At 44.5% G+C, this 23,027-nt stretch overlaps 2 protein-coding genes across 13 annotated transcripts in view; both read left to right on the top strand.

Annotated features, from left to right (window-relative positions):
* LOC115531221 (tumor necrosis factor receptor superfamily member 14) overlaps positions 1 to 8,163 on the top strand; it is an 81,722-nt gene extending 73,559 nt beyond the window's left edge. For 7 of the 8 annotated variants that reach the window (XM_030340552.1, XM_030340944.1, XM_030340633.1 and 4 more), the window contains one exon: positions 6,159 to 8,163. In XM_030340552.1, the coding sequence (XP_030196412.1) occupies positions 6,159 to 6,196 (38 nt within the window). In that variant the 3' untranslated portion in view covers positions 6,197 to 8,163. The remainder of the gene's footprint in view (positions 1 to 6,158) is intronic. The other variant, XM_030341503.1, reaches the window with a different exon arrangement.
* Positions 8,164 to 10,847: 2,684 nt separating this feature from the next.
* LOC115542031 (transketolase) overlaps positions 10,848 to 23,027 on the top strand; it is a 25,765-nt gene continuing 13,585 nt past the window's right edge. Inside the window, exons 1-7 of one of the 5 annotated variants that reach the window (XM_030354092.1) lie at positions 10,848 to 10,985; positions 11,209 to 11,451; positions 14,478 to 14,558; positions 15,449 to 15,574; positions 16,115 to 16,273; positions 16,347 to 16,453; positions 21,645 to 21,796. In XM_030354092.1, coding sequence (XP_030209952.1) covers positions 11,412 to 11,451; positions 14,478 to 14,558; positions 15,449 to 15,574; positions 16,115 to 16,273; positions 16,347 to 16,453; positions 21,645 to 21,796 — 665 coding nt within the window. In that variant the 5' untranslated portion in view covers positions 10,848 to 10,985; positions 11,209 to 11,411. Of the gene's footprint in view, positions 10,986 to 11,208; positions 11,452 to 14,477; positions 14,559 to 15,416; positions 15,575 to 16,114; positions 16,274 to 16,346; positions 16,454 to 20,306; positions 20,945 to 21,644; positions 21,797 to 23,027 lie in introns of those variants that run through there. The other 4 variants (XM_030354065.1, XM_030354075.1, XM_030354083.1 and 1 more) reach the window with 4 other exon arrangements.

Consider the following 23,027-nt stretch of genomic DNA (forward strand, 5'->3'; position numbering starts at 1 on the left):
TTTACATCACGTTATGTGAGTCTTTCAGCCTCAAAGGGGGAATGATGTAAATTGTTTTAGTCTATGCTATTTCTGATGACATGTTTCAAGGGTCAGACTGCAAACATTTTCCATTTCCGCTAAAGCCAAGAAATACCAAAGGTTTACCTGGGTAAATTAGAACATGTAAGCGTGGCTTATTTACCATTCCGCCCATTCCCAGTATAAACTGTTTGTTTACCTGTGTTCGAAAGTTGCTTCATGAACCACCTCCAGAACGCAAGCTTGTTTACCTTGAGTCTCTGTTAGAATAAACCATGGGTTGAACATTTACCACTCTCCGAGTCATACCTAGACCGAGACGACCATATCACAAATGATCTAATTTGTTTTTAAGCACCTCCCACATTTATGCTGAAACTGAGACTTAACAAATCTGATGTGTGGTTTAGTGAAACTAGCTCGTGTCCATTACATTATGGATTTTAACTTGACGTGAAACTGCGCAAAGTTGACCTGAACAACAGATAAAGACATACTCAATATGAAGTCAGGTAAGGTGGATTTATCTTCAGAAGCTCAGTTACTAAGTGAATTTTACATTGTTGCCGACATCCGGTGGTACCAGATTAAAATCATTAGGCCTACGTTAATACAAAATGTACATTACACATATTGCACATGTTTTTCTGTGTAGTCCCTTAATGTTAATCAATGAATGAAAGAAAAATGTGTTAATGTATTTATGAACTTATAAATACCATAAATGATTGCACTTCCATTTTATTTTCATATAATCAATAGCCTAACTTCGACACGACCATTTATCCGTGTGACTTATTTCCATTTGCAAAGCATTGCAGTACAGAAAAACCTTGCTGTTGGGATGGATGAAAAGCAGAGAGTAGGCTTTTCAATGACATAACGATAAGCCTAAAATAATCAAATCATTAGGATAATAGAAGCATGTCCATGCATCCAGAACATTAATGACTACGTTAAATAAGCATAAAGCTGTCTATTTTATATATGTGACTATTCCTGGCAGCTTCCAGCAGTTATTTGTTCACATGGAATTGCCTGTAAATCTGTGTGGACACTCTTGCAATATTTTCACAAATCTGCAGTTCATCATAGAGATGAACTGAGGTCATCATAGAGATCCAGTTCTTATCAAACATCCATGTGATTAGACACATGATGCCTCCCGGTTCCCCCGGTCAGATGTCTATGGGAAATAACCTGGGTATTTTGAGGAAGAAGAAGTGAAACTGCATCACATTTTGATCTACAGTCTTTTTCCATCTAGTTTCGACTGGGCTTTCGGATTGTCGTGTTGTTAAAGTAGCACTAATAATCGCTACTTATTCAGACTTATTCTTCAGAGGCCTATAGACCTTTTTTTTTTAAACAGTGTATGTGGCCCATGCCGACATTATCATCTATAAAGGCTCGACAATTAAAAACGTGTGAATCTGATGATTCAAGCTCAGAAACTGATTCAAGCTCAGGGACGGCGCCCCCCCCCCCCCCCCCCCCCTCCTCCTCGCACACAACTCTCTTCCTTTGTCACCGTGAACGCGCAGAGCGGACACAAACGGAGGCGCGTTGCAGCTGTAGTTCACAGCTGCTGCCCACACACACCTACTCCCCTGCCCTGCCCAACCGGCGATGTACCACATAAATGAATTGAGTCTAGAGTGTATTGTTTGCCCCCTAAGCCTCCTTTCTGGATACTGTGACTGAGGAGCTGAAGTCCCACTGCTAGAATCATTCAGTCCTTCCACCCCTTCACGGTACATGCCAACTGGGTAAGCACGCCAAACGCAGAAGCCAAGGAAGCCGTCCACATCCTGATTTCTATGGAGAAGACGAGGACCAGCTGAAGACAGAACTAAAGGTGTTCCACTCAAGCTTTCCTGCAAAAGACCTCAAAGAAATCTTTGCCATACTGAGGGAAAACAGTGGCCGGCTCATCTTTCCTGCCTTTGTGAAGATGATAAAAAATCTATGAAACATTGCCAGTGACAACTGCTTCTGTGGAGAGATCATTTTCAAAGCTGAAAATTATCAAAACTAAACTAAGAAGCCTGTGTGGAGAAGAACAGCTCTCTGACCTTCTCCTGCTTGCTATAGAAAAATACATCAAGATCAATCATAGTGAGGTCATCAACATCTTTAAAGACATGGCACTGAGGAGGATGCTGCTTTAGAAAAGTGGTAATGATCACTCTTCACTTCGAAATGACACTTTAATGTGCCCTTATTTGTCCCTGAGCACCTGCCGCCCAAAATGTCTGTGCACGCCACTGTCTATAGAGCTCATGGGACCTCTGGGCTAGGAAAAATAGAATGGGTTTCAATGGAGAGAAGGTAATTATTTTCTATATGCCCTGGATTACACATGGGTTGTTTGTGGAATTAAATTATAATCTTTCCAAAAAATACCAAAAAACTTGCGAAGAAGTTTGATAATGTTAGGTTTTGTGTGAGGCCGCTTTGTGAACTACCGCCCTTCGCTGCTCTCGAAGCGAATTATATATTCATAGGCTACATCAGCACAACTCTGGTACAGACATGGCGATCTCTCTGCTCCACTTCGCTGCTTTTTTCCAAGGGGAGGATAACAGCATCGAAAGAGGTGAACCACTATAAGTTGGGGCATGTGTCGAGTTTCAGTTATGCCGATGGGGAGATTGTCGGTCTTGTCCACGCCAGTCGCAGGGAGCGTGACGTCACATACGAGACGTGGAGTCTTTCTCATTGTGTTTTCTCTACAGCCTTTAACTGAACAATTGCACAATAAACGGTCAAACTCTTTACGTGAAAAACGATTAATTGGACCCACACAAAACATATCCAAGCCATTTAATGACTGGGATCAGAAAATAATACATTTCTTTCCATTGACTCACATTCTATTTTTCTCACCCAGAGGTCCCATGAGGGGTCTACCGGAAGAGGCGTACTTAATAGCTCTATACAACCCGGGCTGTATAAACACACTGTTTCATTGGACAGTTTATTTGCGTATATTTGCAAAACTTGATCTGATTGGCCGACGGATCCGCGCTGCCTGAAAAGTCGACAATTTCTCAACTTTTTGAGCCGACAGCACGGACGGACCCCAAATGCATTTCGAAAGGGCCGCATGCAAAGGCAATATGAGTGTTTCAGATCAAGCATGCGTTGCCTGTATGGACCTATAAAGAAAAAATATTGCATTCATTAACTGCCTTTCTTTTATCTATTCTCTCCCCAGATATTTCAGAACGTCAACATGCATGGCAATGATGATATGGCAGCCAAAATATAAAGTGTTGCCCATGTAACTTTGAAATGAAAGCATGTCAAAAAAATAAACCTTATTTTAAAATTCATTAATTGCACCCACACAACTTTGATGCCCTCAAAATATGTTAAACATTTTGATGGTTTAGCCAAATACAAATTGGAAAATGTTATTTTTCTATGTTGAATTCATTTTCAAGATATATTTAGGCCTACTTTTATTTCATATTGATTTTATTGACAATGCTACTGCATCAGCAAATTGTCGCCCAGCAGAATACAGTACAGAAGAGGGCTGTTGTCCAAACTGTCCCCCAGGTAAGAGACAATATCCTCACTAATTACCTGGTTCAAAAATCTCTAATTCAGAATGTTATTTTGTTTGTGTTTTTCTTTTTTATACATAGTCAATTGTTTTGGTTCCAACAGGAATGTATGTTAGTAGACATTGCACAGGATTCAGAAGTACATCATGTGCATCTTGCACAGAAGGTACTTTCCAAGATGGCGACAATGGGCGTGAACAATGCTTTGCATGTAAACATTGTGATGCAGGTACATTTTCACTTTTCAATTTATTAGCTCATTGATATGTACCCATGTCATTTAAAACCCTTTCCTCCTTAAGCAAGACCATGAATACTGAGTAACAGGGAAGGAATTGAGTTTAGATGAATGAGGGTAACAGGTGCCTAGATGCCCCTTTGAGGCACTGAATACTCCCCTTCTTTTCCTATCAAGTTATTCTAATCTCAGACTTCCTCAGACGACCTTCTCATCCTCTCAGGTTCCTCTGTAACTGTTGTGATTGACAGGTCTCGGTCTGAAGGTGAAGAAGTCGTGTTCATCAACATCAGATGCTGTGTGTGAGGTCCTGGATGGATTCTTCTGTAGTGACTCTAACGGAGGTGGATGTAGGGCCGCTCAGAGACACACGGTTTGCAGTCCTGGTCAATACATCGGTCAAAGAGGTTGGTGTTCTATATATACTTCACATCAACTTTCATTTAATTGCATTTTTTATTTAACCTTTAATTTATTCAGGACGTCTTATAGATATTTCTTTGACAACAGAGACCTGGACTTTAAAGTATAGCTTTAAACATCTACTGATTATATTCAGCCCTATAAGGGGACATCCATGCTTCTTAACATTTAATGTATTGGTGTCTAAGTTATTCCATGATCATCTACAACAGTCTGGCAATGAGTCGATAGATAGAAACACCTTTGAAATACAATTCTCTGTTTTCTTCTTCCTTCTTGGAGCTTACGCCAAACAAATGTGGTGAAGGTAGTTGTATTATTTAACCTCGCCATGTTTTACACAAATGTAATGTTACACCACATCTGAGAATGATCATGTTCTAATAAAACATCCATATATTCCTACAGGAACAGCAGATAAAGACACAGAGTGCCTTCACTGTACTGATGGAACATTCTCAAATGGCACATCAACGTCTTGTCAGAACCACACAAAGTAAGTGAATATTATACTTTATTTATCAATACAGAGTACATTAATGAGACTTTTAGCATCAGGCCTGGGCAATATACCATATGTGCATGGTGTTGCTAATTATTAGCATTGGCTTATTATTAGCAGTCATTGTGTTTTGTTCTTGTCTTTTCCATTTAATCAGTAAAATGGTAATCAAATAATAAACTGCAAAGTATCATAAAAGCTTTATAATAAAACATGATCTTCTATTTTCATTTCATCCAAAGTGTCTTAGTCATTTCTAATAGAGGCAGATACAGGTCATTAGGATCAGGTAGGGGTCAGGCATCTAGCTCAAGAACAAGAATATACCTGAAGGCCTACAGGAAGGTTGTGGACATTGGGGATCAAACCCAGTACTTTTTGACCAGGAGATAAAACCTCAGTCTATTATCCTCCCCCTAGGATAGGATATACACTACATACCCTGAAACTAAACCTGTTGTCTGGTCCTTCTCATTTCAGATGTGAATCTAAGGAACTGAAACAGGTGAAACCAGGAACTGATTCAACTGATTCTGAATGTGGAGAACATAGTCCACAGACAGGACTAGTGGCAGGAGTAATACCAGGAGTCATACTGTTAATGGCTTTAATGGGATTAATCATAGCCATTATTCACAGGAAGAATAAAAGAGGTAAGTGATGCATTAAACTAACGTATGTATCATGGTTACATTAACTAACATCCATCATGTCATATTAAAATAACAAGTATAATGTTTGCATTAAACTAACATGAATCATGGTTTAAATGATAAATTATATCGACTGCTCTCCTGACATGTGACTGTGTCGTTTATCACTATTTAGAATCAACTCCGCAATCAAAGGTGTTGTTGTGTTATTACTGGGTTGAAACAGAATATAATATGCGTGAACTTATACTGAGTGATATTTATTACATGATGCACCATGTAAATAATTTGATCATAAATTATTAAGATGGAAACACTGAGCAAAGAGTTGAGCCAAGACTACCGTCCAACAGGTAGTGTGTGGGTCTGTGGGTGTATTGAAATAAAATAACTGTTCTGCTCCTGTGTTTGAGCTGTTCCACCCTTCAGCCTTCAGCCCAGATAGTGAAGATGTGATAGAGGAGGATGGAGGTGTTGAGAGTGAGGGAAATGAAGGCTACTCTAAGGGTGAGGAGGGGGAGGAGGAGGAGAGGGAGGAGGGGAAGGGGGGGGAGGGAGGAGAGGGAGGAGGAGAGGGAGGAGGGGAAGGGGGGAGAGGGAGAGCACTGCAGAACAGCTTTACCAGAGAAGCTTACTGGTCATCAGAGAGACACAATTGTTTGCAGTAGGTGCAGAAAAAACCGACATTACCAAAAGAGTGTGGAGGCTGGCTGTATGTCCTGACTCTCTGCTGCCTTCTCTTCCAGTGACTTCACCACTAATGTCCACTGACTCTCCTGCATGAACCAGGGACCAACAAGAACATACCATAACTATCCCTGAAACTATAGATGATCATCATGGTGACCAGAGACTGGATCCAGCCCCACCCTCCAGCCCCACACATAATGGATCTGTCTCACTCCCAGTCCACCCTCCTCAGTCTGGGTCTCCTCTCCCAGCCGTGTTTCGTTAAAGCCTGTGTAAAGTTCATTTATTTCAATGTACCGGTAGGCCCCTGCGGCTTATAGACATGTGCGGCTTATTTATGTTCAAAATAATGTTTATTTTAAATTGAGTGGGTGCGGCTTATATTCAGCTGCGCTTAATAATCAGGAAATTACAGTATACAGAAGTTTTAATTTACATGTGTTACGAGAGTAGCGTATCTGTGTGCGCGAGGATGGCAGTGTGTGTGTGTGAGTGACGTCAGCGTGTGAGTGAATGAGCTAGTGAGCGATAGCGTGTGTTAGTCTAGGGAAGAATGGAATGAGTCTGGTTATGTTTTGTGCAGACGTGTACTGTAGTTGTTGAAACTGTGGAACAAAGTACCCAGCCGTCAAGAATCGGTGCCCGTGTCATTCCGACCCATGAGCAGACCCACTGCCGGTCGAAAGTGAAGGGTGTTACCCCCGAAAGGACATCGGCCCTGGAGGGAACGTCTCCCTTGTGCTTCCCGATTACGGTCATGGACCCAAAGAGCAGGAAAGGTGTAACATTGGACGCCACGAAGGGACTGTTTGAATGGAATGTCATGTCATTAAAGTCCCCAAAGAAAATATATCTGACTAAGTCAAAAGAAAATGAACTGTTTGGTGGTTTGTCCCTGGAGGAGCTGCGACAAGCCCAGGAAGACGACGCAGACATTGCACCAGCGGAGAACGTCCTGCATGGGTAACTCACCTTGCAGCCCAGCCACAAAGACATATTGGAGCCAGTGGAAACGCCTCTACATCAGAGATGGAGTGCTGGTTAGACGTTTCTACTGCCTGGACGATACCCAATTCTATCCACAAGTGGTGCTGCCCCGCACCTTCCGGCCAGACATCATGAGACAGATGCATGAGGGACAAGTTGGTGGACATTTTGGTGTAGAGCGCACTGTAGTTCGGCTGCAAACCCGATACCTGGTACAGAATGAGGGCGGACGTCGCCCTGTGGAGTAACACCTGCACCAGCTGTGCATCAAAAGCCAGGCCACGGAACACACCACAAGCCCCCATGGGCACTGTTCGGGTCGGAGCGCCTATGGAGCGCATCGCTTTGGATATTATGGGGCCACTGAATGAGACTGAGCGCAACAACAGATATGTGCTGGTCATAAAGGACTATTTCACAAAATGGGTCGAAGCTTTTCCCCAACCTAACGAACAAGCTGTAACTGTGGCTGAAGGGCTCGCCTCCGAGTGGGGGTGTCGCTATGGAGCCCCGCAGACACTGCACAGCGACCAAGGCCGGAACTTCGAGTCTGAGGTGTTCCAGGAAATGTGCACGCTGTTCGGGATCGACTAAACACACACCACACCTTTCTGTACGCAGTCCGATGGGCAAGTTGAAAGGTTCAATGCCACTCTGCAAACGATCCTGGCCGTGACAGCCAAGCATTGCCACTGGGATTGGGACCTCATGATTCCCTACGCTGTCATGATCAACTGAGCAACGAAGCACAGTTCAACTGGTTTCACCCCGAACTACATGACGTTTGGCCGGGAAGTGCGTGAGCCAGTAGACCTGGTATCCGGCCTGCCGCCGGACCCTGAACCAGCTCCCTCAGCCCCTGAGTATGTCCAGCACCTTCGAGAGCGACTGGAGCTGGCGCACCAAATCAACAGAGATGCTCTCGGAGAGCCTGTGGAACGTGCAAAGAGACAATATGACAAGAACTGCAGCCACCAAAGCCAACTAGCATCAATGCAAAAAAAATATGATGTAAGGGAAAAAAGGCAACTTAGAATGACATGACTGTGGTCCAAAGTAAATCTGTTAATATTTGCAGCTGAGCAATAACCTATGTATTTTAATTTGGCGTGCATTCATCATGTGAATACCTTTTAAAGGTCCCATGACATGAAAATCTCACTTTATGAGGTTTTCTAACAGAAATATGAGTTCCCCTAGCCTGGCAATGGTCCCCCAGTGGCTAAAACTTGCGTTTGGTGTAAAACGAGCACTAGCTGTTCTGCTCGCCTTTGAAAAAACGGAGGCTCAAGCGCGCTGATTTGGAATGTCTTTAGGTATGTCGTCACAAAGCATCTAAGCTCCTCCCTTTACTCTACTCTGCCTGGCCCGCCCAGAGACTTTGGCCCGCCAATGATTCACGACCGTGCGAGCGCCACATGTGTGTGTGTGAAGAATACACACACTGTAACGCAAGTGTTTCATGTCGGTTCTTTGACGTGTCTTGTATTTCCACAACGAGACTGTAGTGGGGGTTATCTGAGCCATGGTTGAGAAGGAAATGGGGGAAAGGAACTTTGGCTTTGACTCGCTGATGTACATGAACTGCGACATGCCGCCGGTTGCCGCGAGGCACACGGCTGTGAAAGCAGCCGGCAGCAGGCAGCCGGCAGCAGGCAGCGCCCGGTTCAGTCTACTTCCGATTGATGTGAAAGTGGAAGAACCAGAGACGTTGCAGAACCCGACAAAGTCGTTTGTGATTCATAATATCGTCTATCTATGATGTAGATATCTATGTATTATATGATATTATTTAGATATAGAGCTCCAGGACTGTAACGCAAGCGTTGTACACCTTGTTATTTGGATAACCGTTCTGCTTTTGGTGTTATGGCGCATAACACGTCGGACTCTCGTCTCTGGTATTTCTACAACGAGACTCGTATTGGGGGTTATCTCAGCCAAGGTTGAGAATGAATTGGGGGGAAGGAACTTTGGCTTTGACTCCGTCAAGAACATGAACCACGACATGGAGGAGAAAGGGATTGTTGGCGGCGAATGTCTCCCGCTTGAGCCCCGCTGAGGGACCACCGCCGGAGGCGGAGGTGCCTAAGCGCTGCCCGGCAACGATCCCTTTCTCCTCCTTGTCGCGGTTCAGTCTACTTCACATTGATGTAGACGTTGAAGAACCAGGAACGTCGGAGAACCCAACGCGGTCGTTTGAAATTCATAATATCGGCTCACACAGCTTTTGGCCGTGATAATATATATTATATGATATAGATATCTATGTAGGCTATATGATAATATTTAGATGTAGAGCTCCAGGACTCCCGTGTGTTCTAGAATATTTACAGAACACGGCTAAAGGCTGTGTGCGCCTCGCCATTGCGATACATCCACTGTAAACAGAGCGCATGGTACCGTGGCTGCAAGCTGCTCAGGGCCACACCCCCACCCTCCTCCTTGACCCGCCTCACTCCTCCTCATTTGCATTATAGCTACAGACACCAAAACATCACCAAAAACACATTTGGGGGAAGCTCAATGTGCGACTGGCTCGGAGTGGCTGTAACTCTGCACCACGGCTGAATTTCGGGAACGTCTTTGAATACTGTGTTAGTTGCCCACTAATACCTATATTAAAGATTACATAAAATAGCATGTCATGGGACCTTTAAAAATACTAACGTTGTGGTTCCGCTGGCTTCCGGATTCCAGAGGATGGGGGCGGACCCGACGTAAAGTCCGGAAGAACATTTGTGCGTTGTGGGTGTGACGTCAGACGGGCAGGGATCAAGTGTGTGTGGGATGAGAGGGGTGTTTGGGGTACTTGGGGAATATTTAAGGTTTCAGAGAAGTTATGTATAAGTATGCTTATTAGACCAACATGTTTGGAGTAATGTGTTAATTAGGTGTGGTGATTTCTTAATCGAAAATTTGTAGTTGTATTGTTAATTGAATTACAGGTGTGAGGCAGTAGGGTCTGAGGTGAGCGTGTGGCAACACGCTTGTACAAGCCAATGGCTAAATGGAAATGCCTGAGTGGAGGACGGCTATTTTTGAGTTTTGCTTATTGACGATATTCGGAAGTATAATTATTAATGACAGTTATTTATTTCGTTAATGCATTTTTTTTGCCTCCTGACGGGCATATTACCTGCGGCTACTGAGAATAAAAAAGGTCAACTGTCTTTGCCCAAACTTCTGTCACACTGCCTCAAGTCTTTCCCCCACCACAAGGCTAGCCAGGCAACAGTCCCTCACACTGATAGCTATATATGAATAATATATTAATTTAGCTTAACCAACTTCATTGTAAGGGTCCTATGAGGAGTGGTTCACATTGGGATAGGCAGAAGCACAGTTCAATAAAAATTAGTTAAATAATAATCAGTCAACTGTTCTATTAAAATATAGTTTGTAAATAAACATTTAACATTGAAATGGTGTTATAAAGAACTGTTAATTAGTTCCAAAAGACATTTAGTTAACTATTAACAAATATTAATACAATATTAGTTTATATAGGCCTATATTTTTTCTATTTGTTAAAACATCAACATACAGATTGTATGCAAACAACTAGGTAATATTTAATTAACGATGAAAAAACGATTAACTTGAGCCAAATAGATATTTTAGTAACAATTAACAACTATTAACAAAGGGTTAGGTAAAGACTAGTTTGCTATTTATTACGGCACCTTAATATAATGTGTTACCAAAACCCCTGCTGTGAAGAGCTTTTATCCCAACAGTGCACATGAACGGTCCTGTCGTGAACACGCGTAAGCTTGAGCGTCATCACTTGCGAGCCGTCTCGTTACACTCGGGCGGTGAACGCGCCTTTAACCCCGAAAAGACGTCTCCCCTGTGCTCCCCGACTACGGTCTGGGAGCCAAAGAGCAGAAAAGGTGTCTTTGTACTTATACTTATATTATACTTAGCCTATATCTGGTCACGGAGTCCTACAGAAAACCCAGATAGGATTTTGTGCTTTTAATATTGCTCTTCTGAATATGGGTCGAGTCCTGACTGCTGTCCTGCGACAGCTTTAATGTTTTTGGAAGTAAAATAATGCGCTTCTACACAGCTCTGTACGGTAGGCCTAATAACAAGATCTTCTTTGTTCCGCAGATGCGGAGTCCCCAGGATACAGATCAACCTCCTCAAATTTGCTTCGTACTAAATCCACAGTGCAGGATGAGTGCTTATATAAAGTGTCGTGCTCTAGGCCTGAACAAGCCAGAGGAATAAGTGTAATGCCGGTCAAATGAGGCGTTTTGCTGCCATTTCGCCCACAGCTGTTAAACATTAAATGCCCAGAACATATCTGAATAATGCGATGCGTCGTTGTGACCCTGACCTGCGTCTTCCTGGGTGAGTTTAACACGTGTTTTAAGCATGGTCTTTAAACACGGACGCATAGCATCCTCCTGTTTTTGTTTTGTTTTTGTGCGTGGCAGTGGCGGTGGGTCAATAGAGGCCGCTATGGTGCCGCCCCTCTGTGAAATATTCACTTGATATTATATTCAGTGGCAACTATTAATCAACCATTATCCATACGAAATAAATCAACAAAAATACATAGCCTTTATCCTCGTTTAATTGTGTAACTTGTCACTGCCAGCAATCATTTAAATGCGTCTGAACGTCAATGATTTGGGCTAGGCTAGTTATTGGTCATTCAAAATAAAGCCCTCCTCCAAGTCAGGAGCGCCGTCCCATATTTCAAACTGCATTTGAAGTAGACATTGAGACTCACAAAAATGGACGCTATATGACAGTGATCATGATTTGTCTCAATATCAGAATAACAACAATGGGTCAAATAGCAATGGCTGGTGGAATGGCCATGAAGTATGCTACGAGAACCAACGAACCCGCTCAGTCATCCTTTCCACAGAGCGGTGCGCCACTGTTCGTTGCTGTACAGTGCGGCTCTGTTCGGTTATATTGGGCTGCCAACTGCCGAGCTGCGGTTCCCGCAAGGAGGATTGACTTGATCTATAAATGAAATCCCTCAATCTTAATTGGCTTAACAGCGCGACCAACATTCTGAAGCATCCATTAACATCCACATTTGCCTCAAACAATGTTAGGCTTAAGTTACAGCCCATGCAAATAGTGGTGAAATAATGTTCTTGTTCTTTTAATTCTTTGATAGTCTGACCATTCTGTTTGATATTGTGGAAAGGATGTTAGTGAATGATCCAGAGCATGATGCATTTTAAATGGCATCACTTTTGCTCTTGTGTTTCAAACTTTTATAAAAAAAATTGTAACTGAAAATAAACATAGCCAAATTACAAACAATAGCTTCAGTCTTTGAGGGCAAAAATAGGCCCATATTTTTTTGTTTCGTTTTACAAATCAAGAGTAGGCCTGATTTGACTAATAGGCTGTGCATCCTTTCCTTCTGCCCTTGTAGTCCAAGACATGCTGCCCACCAGCTTTCAAAGTCCAATGCTGCCACTGGTGGATTTGTATCAATTCACATAAGTATCCCTCCCTGCTACTTAGTAGTTCACCAAACCACCCTGAAACAGCATGAGTCTCACATACTTATGCCACCATACGCCACTAACAGTGCAAGCAGGCCAATGGCAACAAAGCACGCAGTCCTTCCTCCCTCTATTGATAAACCACCAGCTGCCACTGACGACTGGAAGTACATGAGGTCATGTTCTCACTTGCTGTGTGTATGTGTATGTTTTCCCGTGTCTCTGTTCTAGTGCTACCACGTTGTACAGCTGACAATAACAATAAATAATATTTTTAAGAATAAATCTGCCTCCTGCATGAGATGTGCGTCGCTGAATAGGGGCGCAAGCCGACGCTATATATGTTGTTATATTTTATGACATGTCATAATGACATGACAAATATCTTCTGTGGTGGTACGCGGTATAAAAAGTTTGAGAACCACTGCTCTAGATAATGTTTGCACATGCATGAAGAAGATAGCTTCTTTATTGACTGCCGGAAGAATTGGTAAAATAATTTTAAAAAAGCTTATTTCTTACTCCGACAAACAGCTATACCATTCACAATCCTTTGCATTATCTTAATGATCTTAGTGCCCATACAAGAGTAGCCTACCAGAATTCAGGTTAAGCCTGAAATAAGATAACCAATAGGATTATGGATCAATGTGTAAAATCAAATCTCAAGTCAGTTATTTTAATGTAAAAATGTGGGACTTAAACTCTGAAATACTGATGGAGTAAAAATGCTTGATTTGGGGTAAATGTATAGTCAGAGCTTTCCTGATCTCAAATAAAAATCATTGTCAGAACTAATGGAGCAACATTTCTACAGCAAGTTCCAGATACAGTAAAACTGCTTGTTGATGTAGCCACTAAAATGGTCGTGTTTACCGGATGTGGTCACATGTGAAGAGACGCTCTCAATGTCAGCCCGTGCTTGCCCGGCCCGTTGCAATGCAGTTGCCGTAAAGGATAGAATACGCGTGCACTCCAAATTGAAGGACAGCTCCAATGTCCACGGAGTTGCGAGTGTCGGCCAGCCTGACCGCAGTAGATAAGAGGGGGTGGCAGTTTAAAACCCAATATTGCTAATGCTGGTTTAAGACGTCCGGCAGCTCTTTGCATCGCAAATGCCATATAGCCTAATGTAAGAACCAGAGTTCAGACATTTTTTGTTTGGCAGTCAGGAAAAATATCTGTTTTCGCCTATTCTTATAATGATAAATGTAGGATTGGGCATGTAACCAAATGCCCAATGGTTCACTAAGATGTGTTTTAAGCTTTGGTAAACCAGTCAAAAAAAATCAAAAGTAGCTACTCTATCAATAGGCTACAATATATTTAACACTTCCGTATTAGTCTATTGCTTATAATCGGCCATGCCTGCTTATGGTATAAAGTCAATACATAGACCCCCACTGAGCGAAGTCATGCCACAGCCTATTAAATAGACTTGAGAACAACTGTCTCAAAATTAATATTCATCAGCATCCATTGCCATTAAAAAAGTGTATTAATATATTTCTTAGATCATTAATGAAAACCGACAACATTAGCGGAGGCAGGCCACCACGGACGTCTGGTCACCCTCAATAATACACTCGTGATATTTGATTCTGCGTGCTATGAAACAAGAGGTAGATCATAGAGACCGACTGTAGATGACTGTACATGAACGTCGACGCTGTAGGCGTTAATGTACAGTCACTTTGGAGATGAATCTCTTTAGTTCAAACAAATGACGACATGACTTGAGCCCACAGGGGCCCGCACAGGGAGGCCCCCCGCCCCCCCCCCCGCCCCCCCCCCTGTGTGGACCCCTCGTCTACTCACACTGGGCCGCGGCCCCGTGCCCGAGCTCATTTGCATACTAAAGTCTAGAACGTTTTTTTAAGGGTCGTGTCTTTTTTATTTCAGCCCTCAGCCCTCCTGGAGAAGGCTGTCGTTCTGGGGAGTATGAGCCCGCTCCTGGGATGTGCTGCCCACTGTGCGATAAAGGTAAACATGTGCGGCCAGGGGGCGCCCCCTGGTGGTTCACCGGGTTAAAGCGCCTACCATGTATGCCCAGTCCTGATCGCAGCGACCCGGGTTCGAATCCTGCCCGTGGTCATTTGCTGCATGTCCTCCCCTCTGGCTCCCATACCGTCTGTAGAACTATATGCAATGCTCATACGCATTGTCACAGCCTAGGTGAGCCTCCGTACCGAGCGAGAAGGCATGTGCGCATGCGTGCTGGCACGGAGGTCGGAGGAAGATAGTTCGTGGCCACCCGAGAGATGTCTGTTAGTCGATGAACCCTGTGAATGTTAAATAAATATCCTGAAAGATACTAAGGACTATTATTGAACACATCTTAAAACACCGTCCTCTCTATCTCTCTCCGTAATAAAGCAGAAAAAATAAAAGAAAAAAAGATGGTGGCTTTATGGCCTGGACACCAAACCGAGATCCAATTAAAGTGTGGAGGAGAAGGAATTTGTGCTAGCGATTAACTCGTTGGAAATGGAGGGGTTGTTCCGTGCCAACTATGCATTCAGCTGCACGTGAAAAGCAATACAATTCACTTTGGAACCAGTATTTAATAAATGTCCCATTTAAAACCAATTTATACACCTGTGTCACCTTGACACATTGATTAGTTATTCGTTTTTTTATGACGTGGGGGACATTACATTTGATCTTACCGATCGAAGCGACTGGCTTTGAATTCTGTAGCATTAGAATCATTTCATCCGTTAGTCCCAAGTTAACCCTGCTGGCCCTTGGTGCGTTACTCTTCTCGAGCCTAAAAGAAGCGATGACGTAAAGTAATATACAAGAAACCAATTTAAAGGAGTGACGTGTTTCCTTCTCCAGTTGCTGGAGCTGAGTGTGTTCCTACTCTCCAGGGAGTGTTGTGCTGCGAGACTGCACCGACGAGTCGAGTACCAACTGCAGGCCGTGTGAGAGTGGCACCTACATGGACGCAGACAACGGACGCAGCCAGTGTATGAGCTGTCGACCCTGTATCGCAGGTAGGGAACCAGCTCCACTACAGTGGACCAGCGGTCGACCCTGTAGAGCAGGTAGGGAACCAGCTCCACTACAGTGGATCAGCTGTCGACCCCGTAGAGCAGGTAGTGAACCTCCATCTGAGTGACGAGAAATGTGCTGTATTGGAGATCTAAGAGCTGAGAAAAAATCTTTTAATGTACACCACATTTGATATCTGAAATTAACTTCTTATTTTTAGATTTTTAGAAATATGTTGAATGGAGCTGTAAATATATAACAGACTGAAACTCTGCAGGTGACATGTTTATGGTTGTTTGAAGAGCCCGACCAATTAAGGATTTTTAAGGCCGAAACCGAAACAAATATTTGGTGATTCAAAAATTCCGATATATCGGATTTCAAGTCCTTTGAAGAAAAACCAAAAAGAACCAAAAAAATAACATATATATTTTTCAAAATATTAATTAATCGGCCGATACCGATTGTTTGGAAAATGCCTAATATCGGCCGATGACATCGGACCGCCGATATATCGGTGTTGTTTGGTCCTTTCCGAGCAGAACAAGGTCTGGGGACACAACGGGAGTGCTCCAGAGTGCGGGACTCAGCATGCAGCGTATTGGATGGCTTCTACTGCCAAGCGTCCAATCAGGAGTCAGGCTGCTCCCTGGCTGAGATGCACACTCGGTGCACAGCTGGCCAGACGGCGGCGGAGCCTGGTAGGGGAAACACTCCTTTAGTCATATTTATATCTATGAGTTTTTGTCATGATTTTCAATGCTCGGGTTTCAGAACTCCCAACGTGTTCTCGTAGGAACCAGGACCACGGACACGGTCTGCGAGGATTGCGAGACCGGGTTTTACTCTCCAGATGGAACAAACTGTACAGCATGGAACATGTGGGTTATGCCATTGGCTCCTTTTGTGTCATGTTATTTTATGAATTCAAGTAAGTATTTTATTTGCTTAATGATATTCACCATAACTTACACCAGGTGATTGCGTCCTGTTAAAGAGACAAAGCTCTCGTAAAATCGAGGAATAGAATTTACTTTCTGCTTTCCCAAACCCGACAGCTGCGTAGATGGAGAGGTTGAGCTGCACGAAGGCAGCCGAACCAAGGACGTGCTCTGTGCTAAAGCCCCAGGCAGACATCACTATGTCATAATAATACCAGTACTGGTCGCCACCGGAGCTGTGGTATGGTTGCTAGTCTATGGTGAGTTTGCTTACTAAAGGCCCAATCACCCTGCTGCATTCTGCCTGTATGCAAAGATCTGCGTTGATTCTCAAGCCGCCAGCACACAGAGCTCCCGCTAGATTAGACGCCAAACCGCCATCAAATCTGCAGACTAAACAGATTTCGGAACCTTTCCAGTTTTTTTCCAAAAAAAAATCAAGAACTTGTTTGAAGCTGCATTGATGAAATTAGTCTCCGAAAGATCTCTCAAAGATGTGCCTGCCGTCTCTGAATCCTGAAGTGGATCTTTGCGGACGTAGGGTCTGCAGAGTGTGGATTCTGCTTAATACGGCCTGCCCTCACAGTCACCTGTCTGCCCGCCTTGTTTACTGTCTCTCGTTAACCACCCTCATCTTCACACATTAATGACCCTTTGTTATTCTAGCCTATCGTGGGAGGACGGAGGTATGTTTGTTTTAAATCGGATGGATGGATACAATAGCGTGCAGTCATACTCATAAGTCATATTTGTCCTGTTAAATTGCATGTAAGCTTGCATATATATCTTGTACATCGGGATCATTGGAATGTTGTTATATTAGTACTGATGGTTTTGAAGTCACGGTTTAGGAACTGATCGGGAAAGGGTTTTTAATGATTATGGCAGACGCTTTTAGTGTCTGAAACTGCCGCAGCATTTCTCGCGTGAGATGAGGGAAAATAAATGGTTTCCTTCAGCCTGTAATCGTTGATTTAGGATGTTAGAGGTTCCTCTCTTGAGTCCTCAATATGGGTGTGGTCAAACCAAAGAACCGATGTACAAGCCGTATTGTAGGATTGAAATTGTTTGGCTGATTACAAATATTATTACAATATTGATATGAATATTGTTTTGTCCCATAGACATCAGAGGAGGTGGCCAGTGAAGGGTTGGAACCCCAGCAAAGCTTACTGTAACCCAATTGAAGCAGCAGTAGTTGGTGTTGAAGTGATGTTAACATTCTGTGATGTCAAGCTTTCAGGTCCCTTTCAAAAGAGCAGCTTAACCTCCAAGAGCCTCAGCATTCGGAAAACTAATAATAATAATAATACAAGGACTGCAAGCGGTCGCACCAGATATTCACAGCCCAGGCACGGCGAACCCACTGACCGGCATTTCCAAGCGATTCACGAGGGCAGTCCATTACTTCGAGACGCACACACATGCACGCATGTGTGGGAATGAAATATGCATTGTGTTGTGAAGTCGCCAATGAATGTCCCAATTCGCGTGCATACGTTGGCAGCAGCCGTTTATCCGCCGCTGATGCTGGGCTGTGCTCAGGGTTCCCGGCTGAGAGCATCGGTGATCCGCCACCACGCTCCCGGGACCTGGGATGTATTTAATGTGGAAGTTGAACGGCGCAAGCTTCTCAACCCATCTTTGCTCACGAGCATCGAGCTCTGGCTGAGTGAAAATGTACATCATTGGAATGTTGTCAATCCACAGTGCGAAGGACTGAATTTGTCGCACACTACCCACTTCGGTTCTAAAGGTTTCAGCCTGTGTGCAGGGTATCTTGCCTGGGAAAAGTTTAGCGACTTGCTGGCCAAAGCTCCTGGTCGTGCTGCATCCTCACCTCACACAACTTCACCTTCATTATAACTCAGGGTGGGACGTCTGCCAGCTTGGAGGTGCGTCTCGGAGTTACTGGCGTCTTAGAAGGATGAATGACCTTCACTCTCCCCATAATGCTTTCACAATAGCGAAGCCCATTCCCCGTGTACAGCAATGATAGCAGCTACTGCAGATGCTACACAATTAAGTACTATGAATAAGTGCGATGTAGATTAAGTGCGTACAATAAGTGCCAGGACGTACAACATACAATGGTGGCCGGAAGGGGCTTGGTAGCTATGCAGAGTCGAGGTGAACTCTGAAAAGGTGAGTTGTGAGTCTTTTGCGGAAGCTGGTGAGCGACACTGCCATCCTGACATCGGCAGGGAGCTCGTTCCACCACTGAGGTCCCAAAACAGAGAAAAGTTGCGACTTAGTTGATCGACCTTTGCTTGCTCTTAGCGATGGCGGTACCAGACGTCGAGCTGAGGTAGTTGAGCAGAGGGATCGAGCTGGGGTGTGTGGCTTCTCCAATGCTTGGAGGTAGGCAGGGGCAGTTCCATCGACTGCCTTGCCAGTACCATCATCTTGAATCTGATGCGAGCTACTACAGGGAGCCAGTGGAGGTCCCTGATTGTCCAGTACCACACCGAGGTTTCTGGCAGTTGGAGAAGGAGATACAGTGATGTTCTCAACAGTGACCAGTATGTCCATGTGTGGGCAATCTTTCCCTGGCATTAGGATGAGCTCAGTCTTGTTGAGGTTAAGCCTCAGGTGATTGGCAGTTGTCCAATTGTCCTTTCTAGTGGGATAATGTATAGAACGCCGGTCATTATCGGGAAAATAAGGCTCATTTTTAGATAATGACTACACATTGTCCCGCTTATTACACGGCTACTTGCCAAAACGAAGAAAGTAACTTCACACGGTGTGTGTTTTTAATTTATTTGTTACCAGCATTCATAGTGTTGATCAGCAGAGAAATAGTCTGCCAAAGACGTTGACGTCGCTTAGCAACTGAGGACACTGGGGTTGAGAAGTTACCGGACTTCTTGCGGAGTGATACGGAAGACAGCAAAAAAATCATTTTCCTTGACAGCGGTCATTATACGCTTAGCAATGGTGAATTCTCAAAAAAATATTCACTGCTGGAAGTTTTGAAGGCCGTTGCAAGTGAGCGTTCCGCAGCAATGAGAAGAGCCGTGTAATGACGATAGTCACATTCATTATTCGATATTCTACATGACTCAGACTATTCGACGATCGTTGCCCATCCATAATAGAAATACATGGTTAAACTGTGATTAAAAAAGCAATAATTGCATTACTTGACGAGTCTCGGAGCTCGAGTCTGAGTCAAGTCTGAAGTGTTTTGGGTGGAGTCACATGTCAAGTCTGAAGTCACCGTTTGTGCGACTTGAGTGCGACTCGAGTCCGAGTCTCAGACTCGAGTCCCCATCTCTGGTGTGTGTGTGTGTGTGTGTGTGTGTGTGTGTGTGTGTGTGTGTGTGTGTGTGTGTGTGTGTGTGTGTGTGTGTGTGTGTGTGTGTGTGTGTGTGTGTGTGTGTGTGTGTGTGTGTGCGTGTGTGTGTGTTAACCTCCAAGTGCCTTAGCGTTTCAAAATAACAATCTTTAGGCTGCGCCGGATTTTGTGTAAACTTGCAGTGCTTAAAAACATCGGGCCCTCGTGAAACGGGCGGTGGCGCGGTCGTTGTGCGCGGGTTGTGATCACCTTGTGCGGCGGCTTGCAAACCTACTTAATAATAATAATTGGGTAAGAAGCTTTATAAGGCCGATTAGCAAGGCTAACTCGCTCACTTATTTCAGGACTCAATTACTACTGCCGCCTCTGGCATGGCTCCAACCAAAACATTGGCGGGTAGTTTCGAAATAACAATGTTTAGGCTGCGCCTGATTTTGTGTAAACTTAAAAAAAAAGTTCTGTTCTAGTTCTGTTCTAAAGCACCGCAATTGCGGTGCTTTAGAACGCAACAGCTGACCTCCCAAAGAGTATTATGGTACCTTAACGCAAAGGCAACTTTAAGCTATCTATTCGAACTGAATCTGTGCTATGGCGTAGCCCTACGCGTGTTTTTCTCCTCCAGTTCTCCGTCAGTTAGAGACGGCATCGTATTTACTGAGTGCTTATAACATGTTTGACAAGGCATTAGCATATGCTGTCTGGGTTGTGCTAGTAAGAGTCCTACAACTCATTGTTCTAACTCACGTTGCATATGTTTCTAATCTGATATATGTTGAATATATCTAAGTGATGTGTTTTTGGATGTGCATCTTGAAATGACTTGTGATTAAAAGCAATAAAACAGTTGACCTGATAGTAGATTCAAAGTGTTTTAGTTTTTCGTTCCTCAAGGGCCCCAGTGATTAAGGGTGGGGGCCCCACCCGTCAGAGGCCAGCCTCTTGGCCGGCCCTGTCCGTCCTGGGAGCCCTTGCAGCTGGACGTCTGCGGTCCACTGAGTGGCCCACCACTACCACCACTAGCCCCCCCTGGTGGCGGCCTTCGACCTGCACTCAAAGCGGTCAGCAGCAATACCGGCTCTGTGGCCTCCCAGGTCGCAATTGGCTTCCTGGACTACTCCTTTCCTGCTGAGGTCTATAAAGAATAAAATGTACACGTAATCTGGTAACATTTATTTAACACATGGCCAAATTGGAGTTGGTCGAAAATGGGTCCCTGATCTTTCAATTTGACACTGATCACGACTTTGGTCGTCCAAATGTTTGGTGGGTAGCTTGACCCACCGTCAGAATTAAGTATATTTATTATTTTATATATATAAAAAAGGCTTATCCAATGAACCTATATTACTAGGGGAGTACTGGTGTGTGTGTGCGCGCTTGTGGTGCAAGTGGCCCAAGCCTGCCGCCTAGTGGACAGTTTCTGCACTACCGCGGAGTTTACTCAGCACACTGCGCTGTCCACAGCTCTTCACTGCACCTTCCCAACTCCATGTGGCTCTAGATTAGCAATACTACAGGCGATCATTGGGCCGCACACTCCCTTCTTCCTCTCTCTCTCTCTCTCTCTCTCTCTCTCTCTCTCTCTCTCTCTCTCTCTCTCTCTCTCTCTCTCTCTCTCTCTCTCTCTCTCTCTCTCTCTCTCTCTCTCTCTCCCCCCCCCCCTCTCCCCTCTCCCCTCTCCCCTCTCTCATCCTGAAAAAGGTTGAGAGGAGGAGGAGGCGGAGATGCCTTTTTAACCCCTGCCTTCTCGCCTCCCGCATCACTCCACGCCGGGACCGACCAGGGACGTTTTAACTGTCCGTTCACCAGCAGGGCCGCTTCTTTCACCAGAGACCTCGTCATCCCGTCATCCCGTCATCCCGTCACCGCTCACAGATGGAGGACTACCACAAACCCGACCAGCAGACGGTGCAGGCGCTCGCCAACATCGCCACCCGGCTGCGGATCAACTCCATCAAGGCGACCACAGCGGCGGGAAGCGGGTAACGAGGAGACGCTAATATTAATCTATAATAGTAATATGATGCGTTGCTATTCAAATATAGCCGTTATTTTTCATACAAACTATTATTTTACCGGAGCTGAGTTGCCTACTCTGTAAATAGGACATTGCGGAACTTTTTGTTGTTATTGTGGTTTTGTTTAGGCTTTTTTAGGCCTAAGTATTTTTGTAAAGTCTTCCCCGGTATGGCGGACCTGCATGGCTGCACTCACACTACGATAGACGGCACTGGGCTGAGTTCCTGAAGCCGCTCCGTAAGGGAGAACAGCAGTGACCGAGTCAGGGAGACGCACCGCAGGGACCTACGGGGACGCGACGCCGGGGCGGGAGGTGAATGAGAGCCTTGCACGCTGTCGTGCACCTGCGATCGACACAGATGCCACCCGAACAATTATGCATCCGACGACGATCCGATAGATGGTCCATTCCATCACAATCCCGATTGCATATGATTTTAGTCCCATACCTTCTGCTTGAGCTGCTCCCCCCGCGACCCGACCCCGGATAAGCGGATGACGATGAGGATGAGGACCTTCTCGGTCTCGTTTTTCTTTAATATTTTATTAACTTTAGTATTTTATTCATTAAATATTGTTCGGAAAGATCTTTTTTTTTTTATGGTTGGGGTAAGGGAATGACAACTGGCACCCAGTGAGGTACAGTGAACAATTAATTTGACATTATTACACGTTATTATTAGTCCAGAATGTCGAATCTACTACATGCTTGTGTTGATGCATAATTTCGCCCATATTCTATAAATTAACTTAAAATACGTTAACAAGGTCAGTGCGTCCGTCAGTAGTCTTACATAAGCTACTGATGTGGCAGTTTGGATTAACATATTAAAGCTGGCATGACAGACAGAGGGACAGATGTACAGTGTAGGACTGAGGGGCCGTGGTGCCCCTTTCTTTGTGTTTACAAACCGTGTCTTTCTCCTCGGTCCCTAACCCCTGTGTCCGTGCCTGAGTGTGTTCTTTCTCCCCGGTCCCTAACCCCTCTGTCTGTGCCTGAGTGTGTTCTTTCTCCCCGGTCCCTAACCCCTGTGTCTGTGCCTGAGTGTGTTCTTTCTCCCCGGTCCCTAACCCCTGTGTCTGTGCCTGAGTGTGTTCTTTCTACCCGGTCCCTAACCCCTGTGTCTGTGCCTGAGTGTGTTCTTTCTCCCCGGTCTCTAACCCCCGTGTCTGTGCCTGAGTGTGTTCTTTCTC

The sequence above is a fragment of the Gadus morhua genome, chromosome 1 (assembly GCF_902167405.1).
Source record: "Gadus morhua chromosome 1, gadMor3.0, whole genome shotgun sequence".
In the NCBI taxonomy this organism is placed as follows: domain Eukaryota; kingdom Metazoa; phylum Chordata; class Actinopteri; order Gadiformes; family Gadidae; genus Gadus; species Gadus morhua.